This window comes from Leptinotarsa decemlineata, unplaced genomic scaffold (assembly GCF_025532065.1).
Source record: "Leptinotarsa decemlineata unplaced genomic scaffold, Ldec_3_MD MMD2_tig00026299_RagTag_RagTag, whole genome shotgun sequence".
NCBI lineage: Eukaryota > Metazoa > Arthropoda > Insecta > Coleoptera > Chrysomelidae > Leptinotarsa > Leptinotarsa decemlineata.
The window spans coordinates 11591964-11609031 of record NW_027412676.1 but is presented as its reverse complement, the minus strand read 5'-3'; the positions used below and the strand labels follow the sequence as shown (position 1 = coordinate 11609031).

The window sequence follows — 17068 nt, the reverse complement described above, 5'->3', positions numbered from 1 at the left end:
TTTTGAGACATTCAAGGATAACATATTAGCGTCACACCACGATTTTATTTTTTGCAAGTCAGAAGATATTTTTCTATGCAATTCAAATGAGTTCTTCTCTCTCCATAAAATAGTGGTGTCATCCGCAAATAGCGTGAAGCTGCCTGATATATTAATTGTTGTCAAATCATTAACATACAATAAAAACAAAATGGGACCCAACACGGAACCCTGAGGCACCCCAGTTTTGATTACCCTCCTCTCTGAGACTTCAGTTGTTCTAACCATTTGTTCACGTCCTGAAAGGTAAGATTCAAACCATTTGTGAGAAGTTCCTCTGCAACCATACCGGTCCAGTTTCCTAAGGAGTATGTCATGATTAACGCAATCAAAGGCCTTAGAAAGGTCAAGAAAAACTGCTGCGGCTACATCACCAGCGTTTATTTCTGAATAAAGTTCGTACAAAAGTGAGAAAATTGCCTGGTGAGTACCCTTTTCAGCCTGAAACCCAAATTGGTTGTTACTTACGATGCTGTTGAGATTCAAAAATTCATTCAAACGTTTCTTGACCAATTTCTCAATGATTTCAACTTATAATTTGTACATTGTTCCAGTTAGTGTAGAAATAGCATCATTAGTAGATAGCCCTTCGCGAAATCCAAATTGAGATTTTAAGATTATATTATATTTGGTTAGGTAGTTGGATAATCTTGTTTCAATGGCTTTTTCAAAACATTTTGCAAATACATCGCTGTATTCTCAACCGTAACAGATATGAAGACAATTTGATGAAAAAATAGAAAGTTGATTAGAAAAAACTACTTATGCTGTTTTTGTTTTTAATGAATAGAATTGTTGTTTCAGAGAATATAAAAAAATAATGACATATTGTATATGGACGACACTACAATTTTATGGCATGATCAAAATCCCTCTGAACTTGAAAAAGTAATAAATCATTATATAAGCAATATAAAAAGATAATGTGATGCAAATATTCTCAGTTTTAATATTAAAACGAATGTACTTTGCTTCAAATGTTCCATCAGCAATTTACAAATTGACAACATCTTTGTTGAGAATAAACCATCAACCAAATTTCTGGGACTATCCATTGACACTGATTTGAAATTTGAAGACCATATCAAAAGTTTCAAATCAAAGTTATCCTCAGAGTCTTATGCTGTGAGGCTGACATCTTATGAGTTGGGATTTGCTGCTGCCAAAGTAACATATCACTCTCTCATAGAATCTCATTTACGATATAGAATTCCTTTCTGGGGTGCATGTACACTGACAACACTGCAATCAATTTTAGTTATGCAGAAAAGAGCTGTACGTTTTCTATGTAAAGCAAAACTACGAGATTCTTGCAGACCACTGTTTAAGGAATAGAAAATCCTCACTGTAATATCTATTTTTATTATTGAAACTATATGTCTCATAGCAAAACATCAAAATCGATTATCAATTAACACAAACACCACTCGACAAAGAAACGACTTTAATTTGCCCATTCCAAAATATTCCCCCATTAAACACTCTTTCATTTATAATGGGTTGAAAATGTCCAATCACCTACCATCAAATCTGAAATTTTCATGCAATAACGTAAACTTTTGGAGGATTTTTTTGTGAGAGAGCCTATTTTATTCAACAACTACCTGCCAATGTATATTATTTTATAGTGTATAATTTTCGAGAACATTAGTAGAATAATTATAACTTGACAAGTAGCGATAGCTACTATGTGTGAATTTGTTTCTCGAATTATTTTAACAAAGCTTTGTCAATAAGATGTTAATCTTCAGACAATAAAGCATATTTTGACTTTGACTTTGACTTTGAAGCAAACTGAACAGTGACTTTACGGTGGCGACGAGGATAATCTATCCAATTGGAACTAAGTAGTCATAACTGTAAGTACAAAAATAATAATAATAATAATCAAGGAAAAAATTAGGGAATGGAGTGAAATAATCTCATGGTTCACAAACAATGGACTTAGGTCCAAAATCAAGGGACTTAGGTCTGAAATCAAGGGACTGAGGTCCAAAATCAAAGGAAGTAGGTCCAAAATCAAGGAAAGTAGCTCCAAAATCAAGGGACGTAGGTCCAAAATCAAGAGACTGAGGTCCAAAATCGAGGAACTCAGGTCCAAAATCAATGGTAAAATGACTTGGAAATCTATTAGATCACATTGGGATCAATTAGATACCTAGAATAGTGAACCAGAAAAATCACTCCATACCCCGGAAAAAAAAATAAAAAAAAAATAAAATACTTTCAGGAAAAGAGAAACTCAAAATAGGAAAAACCCAAGATGAATATGGGAAATTTTTCCACATTGGATAATTTAGATTGTGCAGTGGCACAACGTGGGGAGAAATGGAAAAGGGCCTTGAATATATACCTGGAGGTAGCAAATATTGAAAATCCAACAAAAAAGCGAGCAGTTCTTCTACATACGGGGGTATTTGGCCTGCAAGAAATATATTATAACATACCAAGTGCATAATACAAATGTAGACGTATTTAGAATATCCATAACAAAACTGGACGAATATTTTGCCCCAAAACAAAGTATGGTTTTCGAGAGACATATATTTAGACTCATGAAGCAGGAAACCGGTGACAAATTTGAAAAATTTCTCGTAAGATTGAGACGCCAGACAGAAAAATTTCAATTTGTCAATCCAGAGGAAAATTTCATTGACCAAATTGTAGTAAAAAGAAGCAGTACCGAATTGAGGAAAAAAAATTTGACTGTCGGTGACGCTATAACTTTGGAACAAATAGTAAACGAGGCCAATTCCTTGGAGGTCAAAAGACAACTTGAAGATTTCAGTAACGTTCCAGGAAGGCCTTCTCCTTAACGGAATGTGAATTTTGTGCAAAAAACAAAACTCGCTATCACTGTAGACGCTACACTTTCCAACGGTATATCTTTCGTTATATCCAGTTTTGAACAGTGGATAAATATTTCTTTTGTCAGGTCGAATCTCTCTTATCTGTTTTGAATAATATCTCTTCCAGCAAATAATTTCATCATTTTTGATTGAGATCGATTATCTGTTTTGTTTTTCCCAGTTGGAATTCTGTTCCTTCAAAGTTTTTCAGAAATTCTTTCTGCTCACCATTGGAGACATACTCTGGCTCCCGTTATTCGGTACAGGGTTGGTATTTCTTTCTTGAATATTGAATAATGAAAACACCGGCACAGAAAAATGTAAGAATGTGTCATTTGCTGATATATGAAATAATGATTTATCACCATAGCAAATCCTGAGTTAATTATGTTGTTTGCCATACTATCTTATAGAATATATCCGTTATGTGTCAAACTCACTGGATGAATTTTCCACAGTGAAGTAATTTGTTGCTAGAATCATCTACGCAGAATGAAATATTCATACGAGTTTCGTAGAGGGATGCTACCTTACTCAAATATTAATTGTTACAACTACTCATCTATGAAAATACCGGAATGTGGGTTATTAAATAGCTTTTCAGCGGAAGTTATCTGGGCTGATGCCCAACGGTTTGAAACATCAAGTCGCTAATGGACATACTTCACACGTGGTGGTTTTATTAAATAAAAGCTTTTAGGGAATTCACCGCAATAATACGGAAGAGACATAAAAATTCGTGAGGAACTGGGGGTGGGTGGAGTATACAAGTACTACAGGTAATATCTTCGAAATTTCGTTAATTCAATTATAATATTATGTAATCACATGAACTCTTCGCAATTTCGTTAATTCAATGATTAACGAATTACACGAATTCAAACGTATTGAATCTGTTGTGTCACTTTGGAGAATTTCACATGGTTTCTTTGGCAATTATTTTTTTGCGACTGGGACAATATTTGAAGAATTATTTCATACCTGTACTACCTACAGCACTTTTCAGAATTACTGATTCCATCAGTTTCTCTCAAGAAGATTCTTTCAAATTTCAAATCGATAGTCCAAATATTGGATACATGTTGACATGCTATTTCAACGATCTGACCCCTCTGGACCTGTACGTTAAGGAGGTTGCTTTAATGGCAATGTTACAATTGCGCACGGCTGGTGTAAACCTCGAAGTAGGAATGGGTCAATTGAGGCTGAGTCTATGGCGAGACGCGCTTACTGCGCAACCTCTGCTGTAGGCACTCAGTAATGTAATTGAACCCAGGTTTGTGTTCGATGAACTCCATAAAATACAAATAAAACAGAACACAGAGTCAGATGCTACAAACGCAATATGCGTATATACAGACGGCTCAAAAACCAAAGAAGGCTCAGTATGTGTAGTGTACTCCATATTACTAAGCCTAAGGATTGAGTGGGAAATAAGAAACATACCAACGTGGTTCAAACAGAACTGGCTGGCATCTCAATCGCCACAAAAAAAATAACCAGGGAAGGAATTACTGGCAAGTATCATAACAATCTGCACTGATAGCAGACAAGCCCTATTAGCCTCGAACAGACAACGTGCTACCTCAGGGCTAGTAATAGAGTGCCAAAGCCTTCGTAGATAATAACATCATCCTGAGTTGTGTTAAAGGGCACGACAGGAGTACATTATCGACTCGTTAACCAAGGAAGTGGCTGGACTAAGAATTTTAGGACTCAGTGGCACCTACGGCCTGATGACTTCAACATATGCGGAACCAGCCAAACGTCACACCCATGCTCAATACTTAAAGAGATGGGGTGAAATCAAAGGATGCCATCTTACCACTCTGGGCAACCCTGGGACTGGCGCTGAAATAATATCTAGCGATGACCAGGAAAAATCTACGCTAAACAGTAGGATTCCTGAGTGGTCACTGTCAACTAAAGAAACACCTCCGTAATATGGGGCTAGTGGACTAGTGCAGGATGTGTGAACAGGAAGATGAAACTGTCAGGCATGTCCTATGGAAGTTTCCGGAGTTATCGTCAATAAGAGAGTGTGTGTTCGACGAGTTTTGGCCTACACCTGTTTTGGCCTAAAGGAGATGTCTCCGGATGACTTGTCCACCTTCCTGGAAAGAACAGGATGGACAATGACCTAGAAGGACAACTCGGAAGGATGTACAATGGGTCACATGTGACCTAAGTGCTGAGGGCCTTCACCCACCCTCACTCTACAGATACAGATTATATTCTTACATGTCTATATTTTCTAATTTATGGTGATTAACGATTCTTCTCAACGTATATCGAAAGATATAAAAAAAGTGAGTGAAAGTGTTATCTTAATCATGCGGACACGTTTTATGGACCAAGTCTAACAAAATATTAGTGAATATATGGTTGTGATCATCATAAAGACACTCCAAAACTCAAATTTTCAGACCTTTTTACACATAATATCATTTTGAAAGAGCAATTTGGAGTTCCACTTACATCTATTCAAAATAATATACAAATGAATATACAGGAACATCACATAACGTGATATATGAAAAAATGTTAATGTAGGGTTCGACTCATATGGAAGACTTCGAAATTCCTAGTGGTTTTCGAAGCACACTTGTGTTCTTCGAAGTGTACTTCGAAGAACACTAAAAGTAGAAACGAAACACTTGTCTTACTCATCCATCAGTAACAATAAATAACTTTATAAGACAAATTACCCATTACCTTCATAACATTACGATTTTATGTCACCGGAAGAGACACGTGTCCTCTTGTCACTATAGCATTTCGTATAAACATTCATATATACAAAATCTCAAACAAATACTTCCAAAATACATAAGTGGACTGAAAAGTTTTCGACCTAACACATATACAACACATTTTTTTCGATTTGTTTCAACCTAGTCTCCTTTCAACTCTTCACACTCCTCCCAGCGATGCTCCCATCTCAGTAACCCGTTCAAATATTACTCGGCGTTTTTCTCTGTGAAATAATTGTTCACAAAGGTGATTGCCTCTCCATATGACGAAAATCTCTGTCAACCGAGCACAGTTTTCACATGAAGAAACAAAAAGAAGTCGCTTGTGCTCAGATCCGAAGAGTGAGGCGGATGGTCAAGCAGTTCAAACTGTAATTCGTGGATTATCGTCATGGCAACCGCTGAGGTGTGAGACGGTACATTGTTTTGGTGAAACAGGATTTTCTTCTCTCGCAAGGTACGATTGGAGATTATGTGGATTGTTCAGTAAGTATTATAGTGTGTTATTCTGATAAGATTGAATATGTAATTGAATTAATCTAAAATAATGATAACAAAATAATAATCTTGATTAAAAAGTTTTTATTCTCAGGAATTTTACACGTTTCCAATGTAGCTGTGTCTTGGAGGCTGAAGAAAAGAAGTTTTTCCTTGTGAGAAGCCATTAGCAGGTTTCATTGTCCCACCATTTACTGTAACCAGAGTAGTAGTTGTGATATCTGACGCGCATGACTCCCTCTTGTGATAAAAGTTAACTGGTTGGCTATACAACCTGAAAAAAAAAGATTGATTCACTAAAATCATACATGTAGAAAAGTTGGGATTACATGAAGATACTACATAAGTGTAAGTCCTATTCATCAAATAGTATCAATCCCAGTCCTACATAAATTGTTCCGAATCGTAACTTTTGATTCATTGTATTGACCAGTACAATCATAACTTCAATGGGAAAAACTTCACCATTGAGTGGAATATTTATGATAACCAAAATAGTTTCGAGGCACGTTGAACATATTTTCACATTTTCAACGAAAGAATCAGTTTTTTCCATCTCCTGAAGACATAAAATTGGTTGGTCGATGTATTGAGTCATGAAATAATGGCTACTTTACTCTTCTGTACTTTATTTATGCATTCACTAGTATAATTTGTGGCCCGACACTTCTGAAGCCTGGGTTTTCTGAATGGTTTATCAATAAATTATGATCGACCGTGTCGACATAAAAATCATATTTTCAGTGGATTTATTGTTTAACACTTTGTGGGTCGGTAATGAATCTAGTTATATCCGTGAATCAAAAACCATTTGTTTTGATTATGAGCTGTCATACCGAATCTCGTAAAAAATCGAAATGAGTGATGACGATCAAGGAATTTGTGCTACCCCACCAGATATTACCCAGCAAGCAAATATTGCGATGAATGATTTGCTGCCAGCAAAATCAAGAGAAAAATACGAATATAATTTCAAAAATTGTATGAGTTGAAGAGAGAAATCTGGTAAAAAAAATAAGTTTTTCCGTTAACCAGCTGTCTCACCCTTACGAACGACAACCCTTAGGAGTTGAAACTAGTGCCAGCTAAGGATTAACGAGGTCTTGTCTTTCAACATGTGATTCCTAACACGGGTTCGATGATAGCAAGTGGAAACCGATTGTTCAGACTAGGGTTTGAACCACCGACTAACACGGCAGTCAATTCGAGTGAGTGAACAAAGCACCCACGTCGAACCGCCTGACCACCGAAGGAAAACATAAATTCGTTTTCCGAAAATGTTCTTTCCGATCATTTCGAACATTTAGTATAAATTTGTAAACCATCGTCATTATGGGCGATTAATTCCATGCTGAGAAGTACCCTACATATCAAGAAAAATATGGACATTAGCAAATATTCCAAATTACGTGCTTCTCTAAAACGCAAATCTGATGGTTATAAACCGAAACAATCGTCGACGCTCACTACTATTTAACAGCCAAACAAAAGGATTTGAAAATATTTTACAGACCAAAAAATACCTGTTCGCACTCTTCAAATTTATGGGAAAGAAAGTTTTTGGCTTTCTACTACTCCATCTTGATACAAAAAAAAGGATGAGGGAATCTTCGAAAAAAAAAGAAAGGAAGTAATCAAAAATTAATCACTCCTAAAAATATAACCCCTTCAATTCAAATAAAATTCCTCTTGGCTCTGATTAAATCAAATGGGTGAATGAATGTCATTACGATGTCATCGATGACATAAGCAGATCAAGCTCATTCCGTGACATTAAAAATCGTAATTCATGAATGAATTGTGTGTATTTTCTATAATGTTATCCAATTTGGTACTGAAGAGCCTTAGGGCAAGTGTCTCAAGGCGAAACATCGATGTATACCAGTGAGGATGACAGTGTTCCATGTAAGTGCAATTTGTTACCATTCATTTAAAGTAGAACTCATGTGAATGATATCTGAGATTTTTATTCCACAACGAATGTTTGAAATACAAACTGAGTAGAGAAAAGTATCTTCTGTATAATTCAGTGTTCATATAGAAGTATTTGTTGCGAAAGATTTTTTTTCTTTCGTGTAATTAATTTAATGTTTATATGAAAGTAGCTGTTTCAGGAGGACTTTCTTTCAGTTTGTGTCTGAAAGTTACTTCTTTGCATGATCTACACATTCATGTATAGAGTTACTCATTTTCAAATTGATTACTTCCTTCCTTTTTTTTTTGGAAGATTCCCTCATTCTTTTTTTTGTATCAAGATGGAGTAGTAGAAAGCCAAAAACCTTCTTTCTCAAAAATTAATGACTCCTAAAAATATAACCCCTTCAATTCTTCAAATTCATTTATACACTCACAAAGTGAATACCAATTATGTTTACCACTCATATCACAAACAGACATCACTTTGATAATTGCCAGAGTAGGTAACTTGTGTCAGTTCTGACTGACTGACTGAATGAGTTTATTATCCATAAGCCATAATCTCAAACAAATATACTGTGATTGAATAGAACTGGCGGATACTTGATGAAAATCCATATTGCAACAGATTAATACAACGAAAGTAATTTTTTTGTGGAGGAAAATCAGTTTTTCATCGACCATTTTTTTTGGTATTTTTTACCTTCCACAATCTGAAAAAATATAAAAATTATAATGGAGAACTTTATACAAGTGTAGAAAGGCAAACTTTTTAGTTTACCATGATAAGTTACTGCGTAAAAATCAAAATATTTTTTACGAAGAAAAATCTTCTATTCATCAGCTTCACAAATTCAAGAACATCTAACTCAACAATTACCGACTCAACATCGACACCTTTCATAACTAACGTTATACCTTCCATTCCAAGACTATCTGTAAAAAATGAGACGAATTCGAAATAGGTACGATGTTAGAACTACTTTCAAAACAAAAAATACAATGAGATCTATACTCTCATACCTCATCAAGGTATTTCATGAATACAAAAAATTGTATTCATGGAATACCTTGTTCTTGTGGTGAAAGTTACATTAGTGAAACCTCGAGAACATTGAAAGTGCGTGAGAATGAACATCGAGATTACATAAAAATTAGACAATTAACAGGATCTAAATTGTCAGAACACATTTTAAAATCAGACGGTGAACATCGAGTGGAATGGAATAGGACAAGAATGATTACCAATGAGCCTCATTCTAAGAGACGTAAGCTAAAAGAATCAGCTTATATTGGCTACCCATCTTGAAGAAAAATTTGGATAGTGGCGAAATGGCAACAGACTGGCATCGGAGAGCACCTTGTATTACATCGAATGTTTCAGTTGTCAATCAACAACATTGACATAATTTCATATTTCAAAACTCCTTCAACATCTGTCGGAGAAGTGAAGAAATAAATAACCAAAAAGGAATATCTGTCAATATATTAGAATTTTTTTGTCCATTTCTGAAGACGGAGGCTGATTTTGGCCTCCGAAACGTTAAGATGAGTATCGAATTATTTCTTAACAATTTTTTTGATAGGCAAAATTGTTAAATACGACAAGTTACTGATAAATAGAAGATTTTTCTTTGTGAAAAATACTTTGATTTTTATGCATTAACTCATCGGGGTAAACTAAAAAGTTTGCCCTTCTAAACTTGTATAAAGTTCTCTATTATAATTTTTATATTTTTTCAGATTGTGGAAGGTAACAAATACCCAAAAAAATTCTATAAAAAAGATGAATACAGTTCATTGTATGATTTTCACTATAAAGGGTTTCACAAAAACCACGACACGTGTTTCGCTATACAATAGCTTCCTCAAGCATGAACTGTAAACACGTCTCGCGGTTTTTGTAAAACCATTTATAGTGAAAATCATACAATAAACTGTAGTAACCAGTTTTGAATATACTGTACCATTCTTTTCTACGGTCAGTCGTAGAAAAAGTATAGTACGCACCTAGAAGATGAGGTCAATTACGTCCACTCGTCAATTATCGCATTCGACTAACGCCTCGTGCTTACAATTTTCCGCTCGTGGGTAATTGGCTTCTTATCCTAGTCGATACGTAATATACTATTGTCTAATTTCCACTGAGATTTTTATTCGTTAGGACAGATTTCGGTATATTAAACAATTCTCGGTTTGATGAACTGAAACCATTTTCATTACTTGAGAATGGTTTAATAAATCAAAACCGGTCGTAACAAATGAAAATATTTTTAGAAATTAGACAAAAGTTATTTTTTCTATCCAATATTCAATTTAGATTTCTACAAAATAAATAGGTCATCAATTGAACAAGTTGAATCAAGAATGCTCAATTTTTGGGCTCTGGTTTCAACTAGTCTTACAATGAAAGCTGTTATGAAAGACAAAAAAAAATGTTCGGCAGTGATGACGCAACGGATTGCCTTGGGAAGCTTCATTCATCTTCAATATTCGTGGATTGAGTCTTCTGTTATACCGTAGATGACGTCTTCGTTATCATTGTGAGCAATTAATACTTCTGTTTGTTTAAAGGTGGTTGACAATGTTTCAAGATAAATTTCACTGCTATTCCTGATTTACTGACAGACCATGTTTGGTCCGATCAACACAACATCGAGTGGTCCCAAGCTGAGATCTTGCACAGAGAGGAAAATTGGTTTAGAAGAAAATTCAAGGGAGCCGCATACATGTTGTCCAACAACGTATTCAGCCAGGCCAGCGTAGAAATACGTAACATATGGAAACCCATCATCAAGCGAAAAATGAACAACTTCCGCCAAACGGTCATCTCCCACGGAACCAGTGAAGCGAAAAATGGAGAGCGGGTATAAGTGAAAGTACTCGAACGACCTATAAATAGTCATCTTTTGATGGAATCAGTTCAGTCATCACCCGAAGACGATTGTAGATACTAACAATCGAAACGTCGTGAACTAACGTGACTTGGAATCTCTCAACTTTTTATTTTCATTTTCTTTTTCATTTCTTTATTTTTATTTGTATTTTGTTCAATTGTTCTATTTTACTTGTATTTTATTTCACTATTATTTCATTTCAGGTTCATTTTGCTTAATATAATTGTTATTTTCAGCTATTTATTTTTAATTATTCTTTTTAGTTGTTTCAGGGATTTCAAATCATTTCATATAGTAGACAATGGAAGTCCGAACCAGTGAAATTAATACTTCTGGTTGAGAGTACTTGAAGCCAACATGGAAATATCATCCTTTTTTTCGGAAGCGAAGAAAAACAAAATATAATTGGAAAAATATCGGCTTATTCACAAAATGGAAACTAATTTTGTCATATTTTTCAGCGAATAGTTTTTGATATAATATAATTTTGAATAGATTGTGACATATACTGAAAGTTATTCTGGTAATTTGATCCGTTGTAAGATATAGGTATGTAGTTTTTGTCATTGATGAATCACAAATATGTTATGGAATCGGCCGATACTTCATTGCGAGATTTTCACTAACAAGTTTTACAAAATCGCAACACGCGTTTCGCTAGACAATAGATTCTTCAGGCGTGTCTATACAGCTACCAGACTGAGTCATGACCGGTGGGAGATATCGTATCTGCGTAAAGTTTGGGTCGGTGTATGACAAAGAAAGTATTAGGAAAACAGGAATAGAAACTTTTGTTCGCAATTTTGCGTAGTACGGATTAAGGATTAACATGATTGATAACAAATTTCTACACTTCTACTGCACATCTAGAGGGAAGGGCTTCTCACCGGCCATAACTTATTCCGGCAGCTGTACATACATGTATACAGACGCCTGAAAGAGCTATTGTATAGTTTTGCGTTTATTTTAAACTCACAATGGAGTGTTTCTTGAATATAATGAATGCACTCATTTTCTGTATCAATTGGTGGTACTGAAAAGTTGTTAATGTCTCCAAAAATATATTTTTCAGAAATTGGTATCATATACTTCATAACAACAGTCTTACAAATCATTAAATTCCATTCCATTCTGACAGCAACCGGTTAATTGATTCAGTAGTGCAATTTACTTAAAGTAAGAAGAGCTGACTCACATTTTCTAGCTTTTTCACACAACGTTTAAATTATTGAACTTGTTGTACGGTTTTATGATAGAAATATTGTAAATAAATTTGGAAAACTGCCTTTTTGTTTTCATTTTTTAGTTTTCATACAAAAAATTGTAGGAAACAAAAGCTAAGAATTCATTTTCAATTATATTGCTTTCTTCATTCTCTTGGAAGATCCCCACAATATTTTGTATAATGATGGAGAAGTAAAAGCCACAAAACTTTTTTCGCAGAAAATGATCTCTTCCTAAAATACACACCTTTCAATATATTGCTATAAAACTTTCACATAATTTATTTTCTTCAATATAGGAATTTTTGAATATCAAACTCCAAATATTATGTAAGTTCATCATAACTTTTGTCTTTTCACTACCCGTTGAACATATATATTCCAATACTTATTTCTTCTTCGTTTCTTTACGAAAATTTGTTCAATTTCTAACACATCAAAAATGATACGGAATCCATCAATTCTCTCTTTGTTTTCACGACACATGATTTCCCAAGAAACCTTTTTCTCACAGTTTCCAAACTATCTACCAGATTTCATACATGAGTACCTACGGCTATGGTTTGAAACACTGAAAGTATTACATTTTCACTACCAAAAACAAACAATCCTGTTTCAAAAAGTCAAAATTTTTATGGAACCATATTTCGTATCCGGAATTAATAATCTGGCTTCTTCCTTTAATCTTTCAGATTCATATTCAGAAAGAGAATCCTAAAACCCCCTAATCCCAGTTGTACTTAGTTATTCTTCAGATGTGAGTGCTCAGCGTTATAACGACCTTTTCCATTTATTAAAGTATGCTGCTGTGGATGGATGGCAACTTTACTACTCGTTTATATCCTCCTACTGCTACCTTATTAAAATTGCGGATGTAATTCGTCCGGGTGATGAAACATTTTCGTTGAATCAGAACCGTCCTAGAGATGCACAGGTTGTAGAGAAGTAATATTAATTCAAAACAATTCACAATTTGATTTCAACATATATCTATTTTGAGTAAGTTAGTTTCTCTAGTTGAAAATCATATCGAGAGAATTTAAATACGAAAAAACATTTTTATTTTTACATATATTCAGTACTTGAAGACTGAATATAAATCAAATCATCTAAAGGAACAATTCGTTCAGATAGGTATTAGCTAAGGGAGTAGTTGTTCTGATGGGTGTCAGTCCTTTAACCTACAGTGAAGGGAGTTGAAACTGGCCTGGTTGATCAGTTTTGATTTCATTTCACGTTTATTAGGAATGACTCTGATTTCTAAAGGGACTAGGTTTAATAATTTTGGAATAAAGTATGATATAAATTTCTTTGTGTGCGTTAGCCTACAGAGGGGAACATTTGTTTTCTGCTCAGATTTAGTACGCGTGTTGTGAGTATGACTTATCTGAGAGATGGAGGTATTTTACATCCATATTAAGCATTGATAGGTATATAGTTTTCTTACATCAAATAAGCCAGTTTATTTGTAAAGGTCTTCAGTAGAGTACCTTCTATTTTGCTTAAAAATTATTTTAATTTTTATTTTTTTCATAACCTCTAGAACGTGTAATAATGTTTAACTGAGACCACCCCATATAATGATACAGTACCTCAATTGAGATTCAGCGAGTGAGCTGTAAATCGTAAGTAAGAGCTTTTTATTATTCAGATTTCTAATTTGATAGAATTTATAAACTAACTTATTGAGTCTCTTAACTGTAATGTCAATGTGTTCTTCCCATCGCAGGTGTTGGCCTCCATATACACCCAAATACTTCAAGTTGTCAACTTTTTCAATTATTGGACATGAACACTGCGTTGGGGTTCGGCATAGATACTTATGAACAGTGAGAGTGTTATTTAAGGGTTGGTTTTTTTTTGTTGTGGTGAATGCAATGAATATAGTTTTTCCCACATTCAGACTCAGGAGGCTCATATTCAACCAGGAAAGTACATATTTGAGCCCTATTTCAGCTTTCTCATAGACTTCATCCCAGGAATCGCCTTCAAATAAAAGTACTATATCGTCTGCGTAAGATATTATTCTGCCATTGATATTATGAAGTTTATAAAAATTGTTAATATAAATCAAAAATGAAATAGGACCTAGCACTGTCCCCTGGGGCATGCCCATGTTGACAGGTAGTGGATGGCTTAGGGTACTGTTTATTTCAACTTTTTGATTTCTATCAGATATATAGATTTTGAATATGTCTAAAGCAATACCTCTAACTCCTACAGTTTCTAAATGGTCCAGAAGAATTTGATAGTTGACTGTATCAAAGGCTTTAGCCAGATCTAGAAATACTGCCATTTTTTTTTGTCATTGAAATTTTCCCAAAGACTGTTAACCAATTGAAAGATTGCATTTTCGGTTGACATATGTTCTCTGAAACCAAATTGACCTTCGAATAAAATATTTTTTTGTTCTGAAAAATCAACTAGCTTATTTTTCAAGCACTTTTCGAAAATCTTGGCAAAGTTATTGATGATGGTTATTGGTCTGTAATTTGTTGCGAATTTTCTGTCACCTGATTTGAAAACTGGGATTGTTATCGATTCTTTGAAAGCGGCTGGTATGTTTCCTTTCATAAAGCATAAATTAATGATATGACAGAGAGGACTCAATAGAAGTAAATGGTGTCTTTTTATAAACTGGACCGTTATTTCACTAGTTCGGACTTCCATTGTCTAATATGTAGAATGATTTGAAATTCCCGAAACAACTGAAAAAGAAGAATAAAAAATAAATAGCTGGAAAATAACAATTATATTAAGCAAAAATAACCTGAAATGAAATACAAGTAAAATTGAGAGGATTGAACAAAAAATGAAGAAATACAAATAAATATAAATAAAAAAGTTGAGAGATTCACTAACGTTAGTTAGTTACTAGAAGGAGGGCGGTAGCAAGCTGTAATATTGAAAGAGATATTGTTCCACGTATTTCTAAGAGTTTGATTTCGGTAAAATGTTTTATTGTGGTGATATAGTCGATAGTACTTTTAACATATACGGTAACTCCGTCGTTTTGGTTGAAATGAGAACCATTATACAGCGTGACTCACGGTTGATGGTAAGTTAGACGTTTCTGGAAAACGCAAAGCATGATTTTTTTGAAAATTTCACCTCTCACATTTCTTCACCTGTTCTATCGATCTAAAATATTTTCAGCATTGTGGCGTTGCCACTTCCATCAAAAAATCCTAGCAACTTTATTTTTTTAAATGGAACACCCCGTATATTAATACATTTTTAGAATCGCTCTGATATTTTATTACTTTTTTGTTGATAATGTCCTATACCTATCTTTATCTGTTTTCGAAATAAAAAATAAATTTTGCTAAATATGGTCCAAAACATAGCCTTAATTGAAAACAGATAGAGATAGGTATAGGACATTATCAACAAAAAAGTAATAAAATACCAGAGCCATTCTAAAAATGTATTAATATACGGGGTGTTCCATTGAAAAAAATATAATTGCTAAGACTTTTCGATAGAAGTGGCAACGCCGCAATGCTAAAAATATTTTAGATCGATAGAACAGGTGAGGAAATGTCAGGGGTGGAATTTTCAGAAAAATCATGCTTTGTGTTTTCCAGAAACGTCTAACCTACCATCGACCGTGAGTCACGCTGTATACAGATACTGTTGATTTTTCCAGTTGCTCGAAGAACGACATTTTTTGTTCCAAATCATTTATTTTCGCATTCATACTTTTTACTGTGTCTTCAAGTTAATGCATTTTTTTATCGATTTTATTCATCATTATTGATGAATTCCTCACTCGCGAATAATTTCTTTAACGAGATTTTGTAATTCCAGTTTGTTCCTTGTGTTCGAAATTTCCTCTGAGATTTTTTATCCACAGAGTACACCTGACTAGACTGATTCCCCGCAAATCTGATCACTTTTCAGAGTTTTTTACCTAGCAAATAACTCGTTTTAAGGCATGAGCAAATACCCTGTGACTATCTGCGAAACATTTACCAGAATACTAGATGTTCCTTTAGATGATTTGATTTATAGCCAATATTTAAGTATACCACTGACTAAATCAAATCAAATCAAATCAAATCAAATCCTTTATTTTCCTGTTCGACAATTTCATAAGTAATTGTATTAGGAATAGTCAGTAAAGCTAAAATTATAAACTACCTACTACACTAAAACTAGAAGCACACACGAAAACGCATGCACACACCACACATACACTTACGTTAAATAATCATCAACACTGTAATACGCATTCAGAGCTAAAAAATTTTTAATCTTTGTTTTGAACATCTCTAATGTTTTGCTTTCTTTTATTTCATTTGGTAAAATATTGAACAAACGAGGACCTGCAACATTAGGACCTTTAAGAGCAATCCGCCCTCGAGCTAGAGGAACTTGATATATTTTTTTTGGCCTAGTGTTAATTGTATGAGTAGAGCCTATTAAAGGAAATTGACTTCTATTTTGAAAAACGTAGACACAAATTTCCATTATGTACAAGCAGGGTAAAGTCAGTATTTGTAATTTCTTGAAAAAAGGTTCACAGGACTCCATGTAACTTATACCAGTGATACTTCTGATGATGTTTTTTTGAGCCAAAAAAACTTTACCTGCGTTGGTTGACCAACCCCAGAAACGTACACCATAGCGCAATCTCGACTCCACTTCAGCATAGTATATAATTTTTAGTTGATCTAGACTGAGAATATAGCTAAGATTTCGTAGCTTGAATGCTAAAGAATGCAATTTTGGTATGAGGCCATCACAATGTACTTTAAAATTGAGATTTTTGTCAATTTCAACACCCAAAAACTAAGTACTTTTTGACAATGGAAGCAGCTGATTATTCACATCAATATATAGTGGGTCAAGAATTTTTTGATAATTACAAAATTGAATAATTACTGTTT

At 34.2% G+C, this 17068-nt stretch overlaps 1 protein-coding gene across 4 annotated transcripts in view; it reads right to left on the bottom strand.

Annotated features, from left to right (window-relative positions):
• Positions 1-6206: 6206 nt before the first annotated feature.
• LOC111511253 (Diuretic hormone 44 receptor 2) overlaps positions 6207-17068 on the bottom strand; it is a 329140-nt gene continuing 318278 nt past the window's right edge. For all 4 annotated transcript variants that reach the window (XM_074180595.1, XM_074180596.1, XM_074180594.1 and 1 more), the window contains exon 10: positions 6207-6413. In XM_074180595.1, coding sequence (XP_074036696.1) covers positions 6239-6413 — 175 coding nt within the window. In that variant the 3' untranslated portion in view covers positions 6207-6238. The remainder of the gene's footprint in view (positions 6414-17068) is intronic.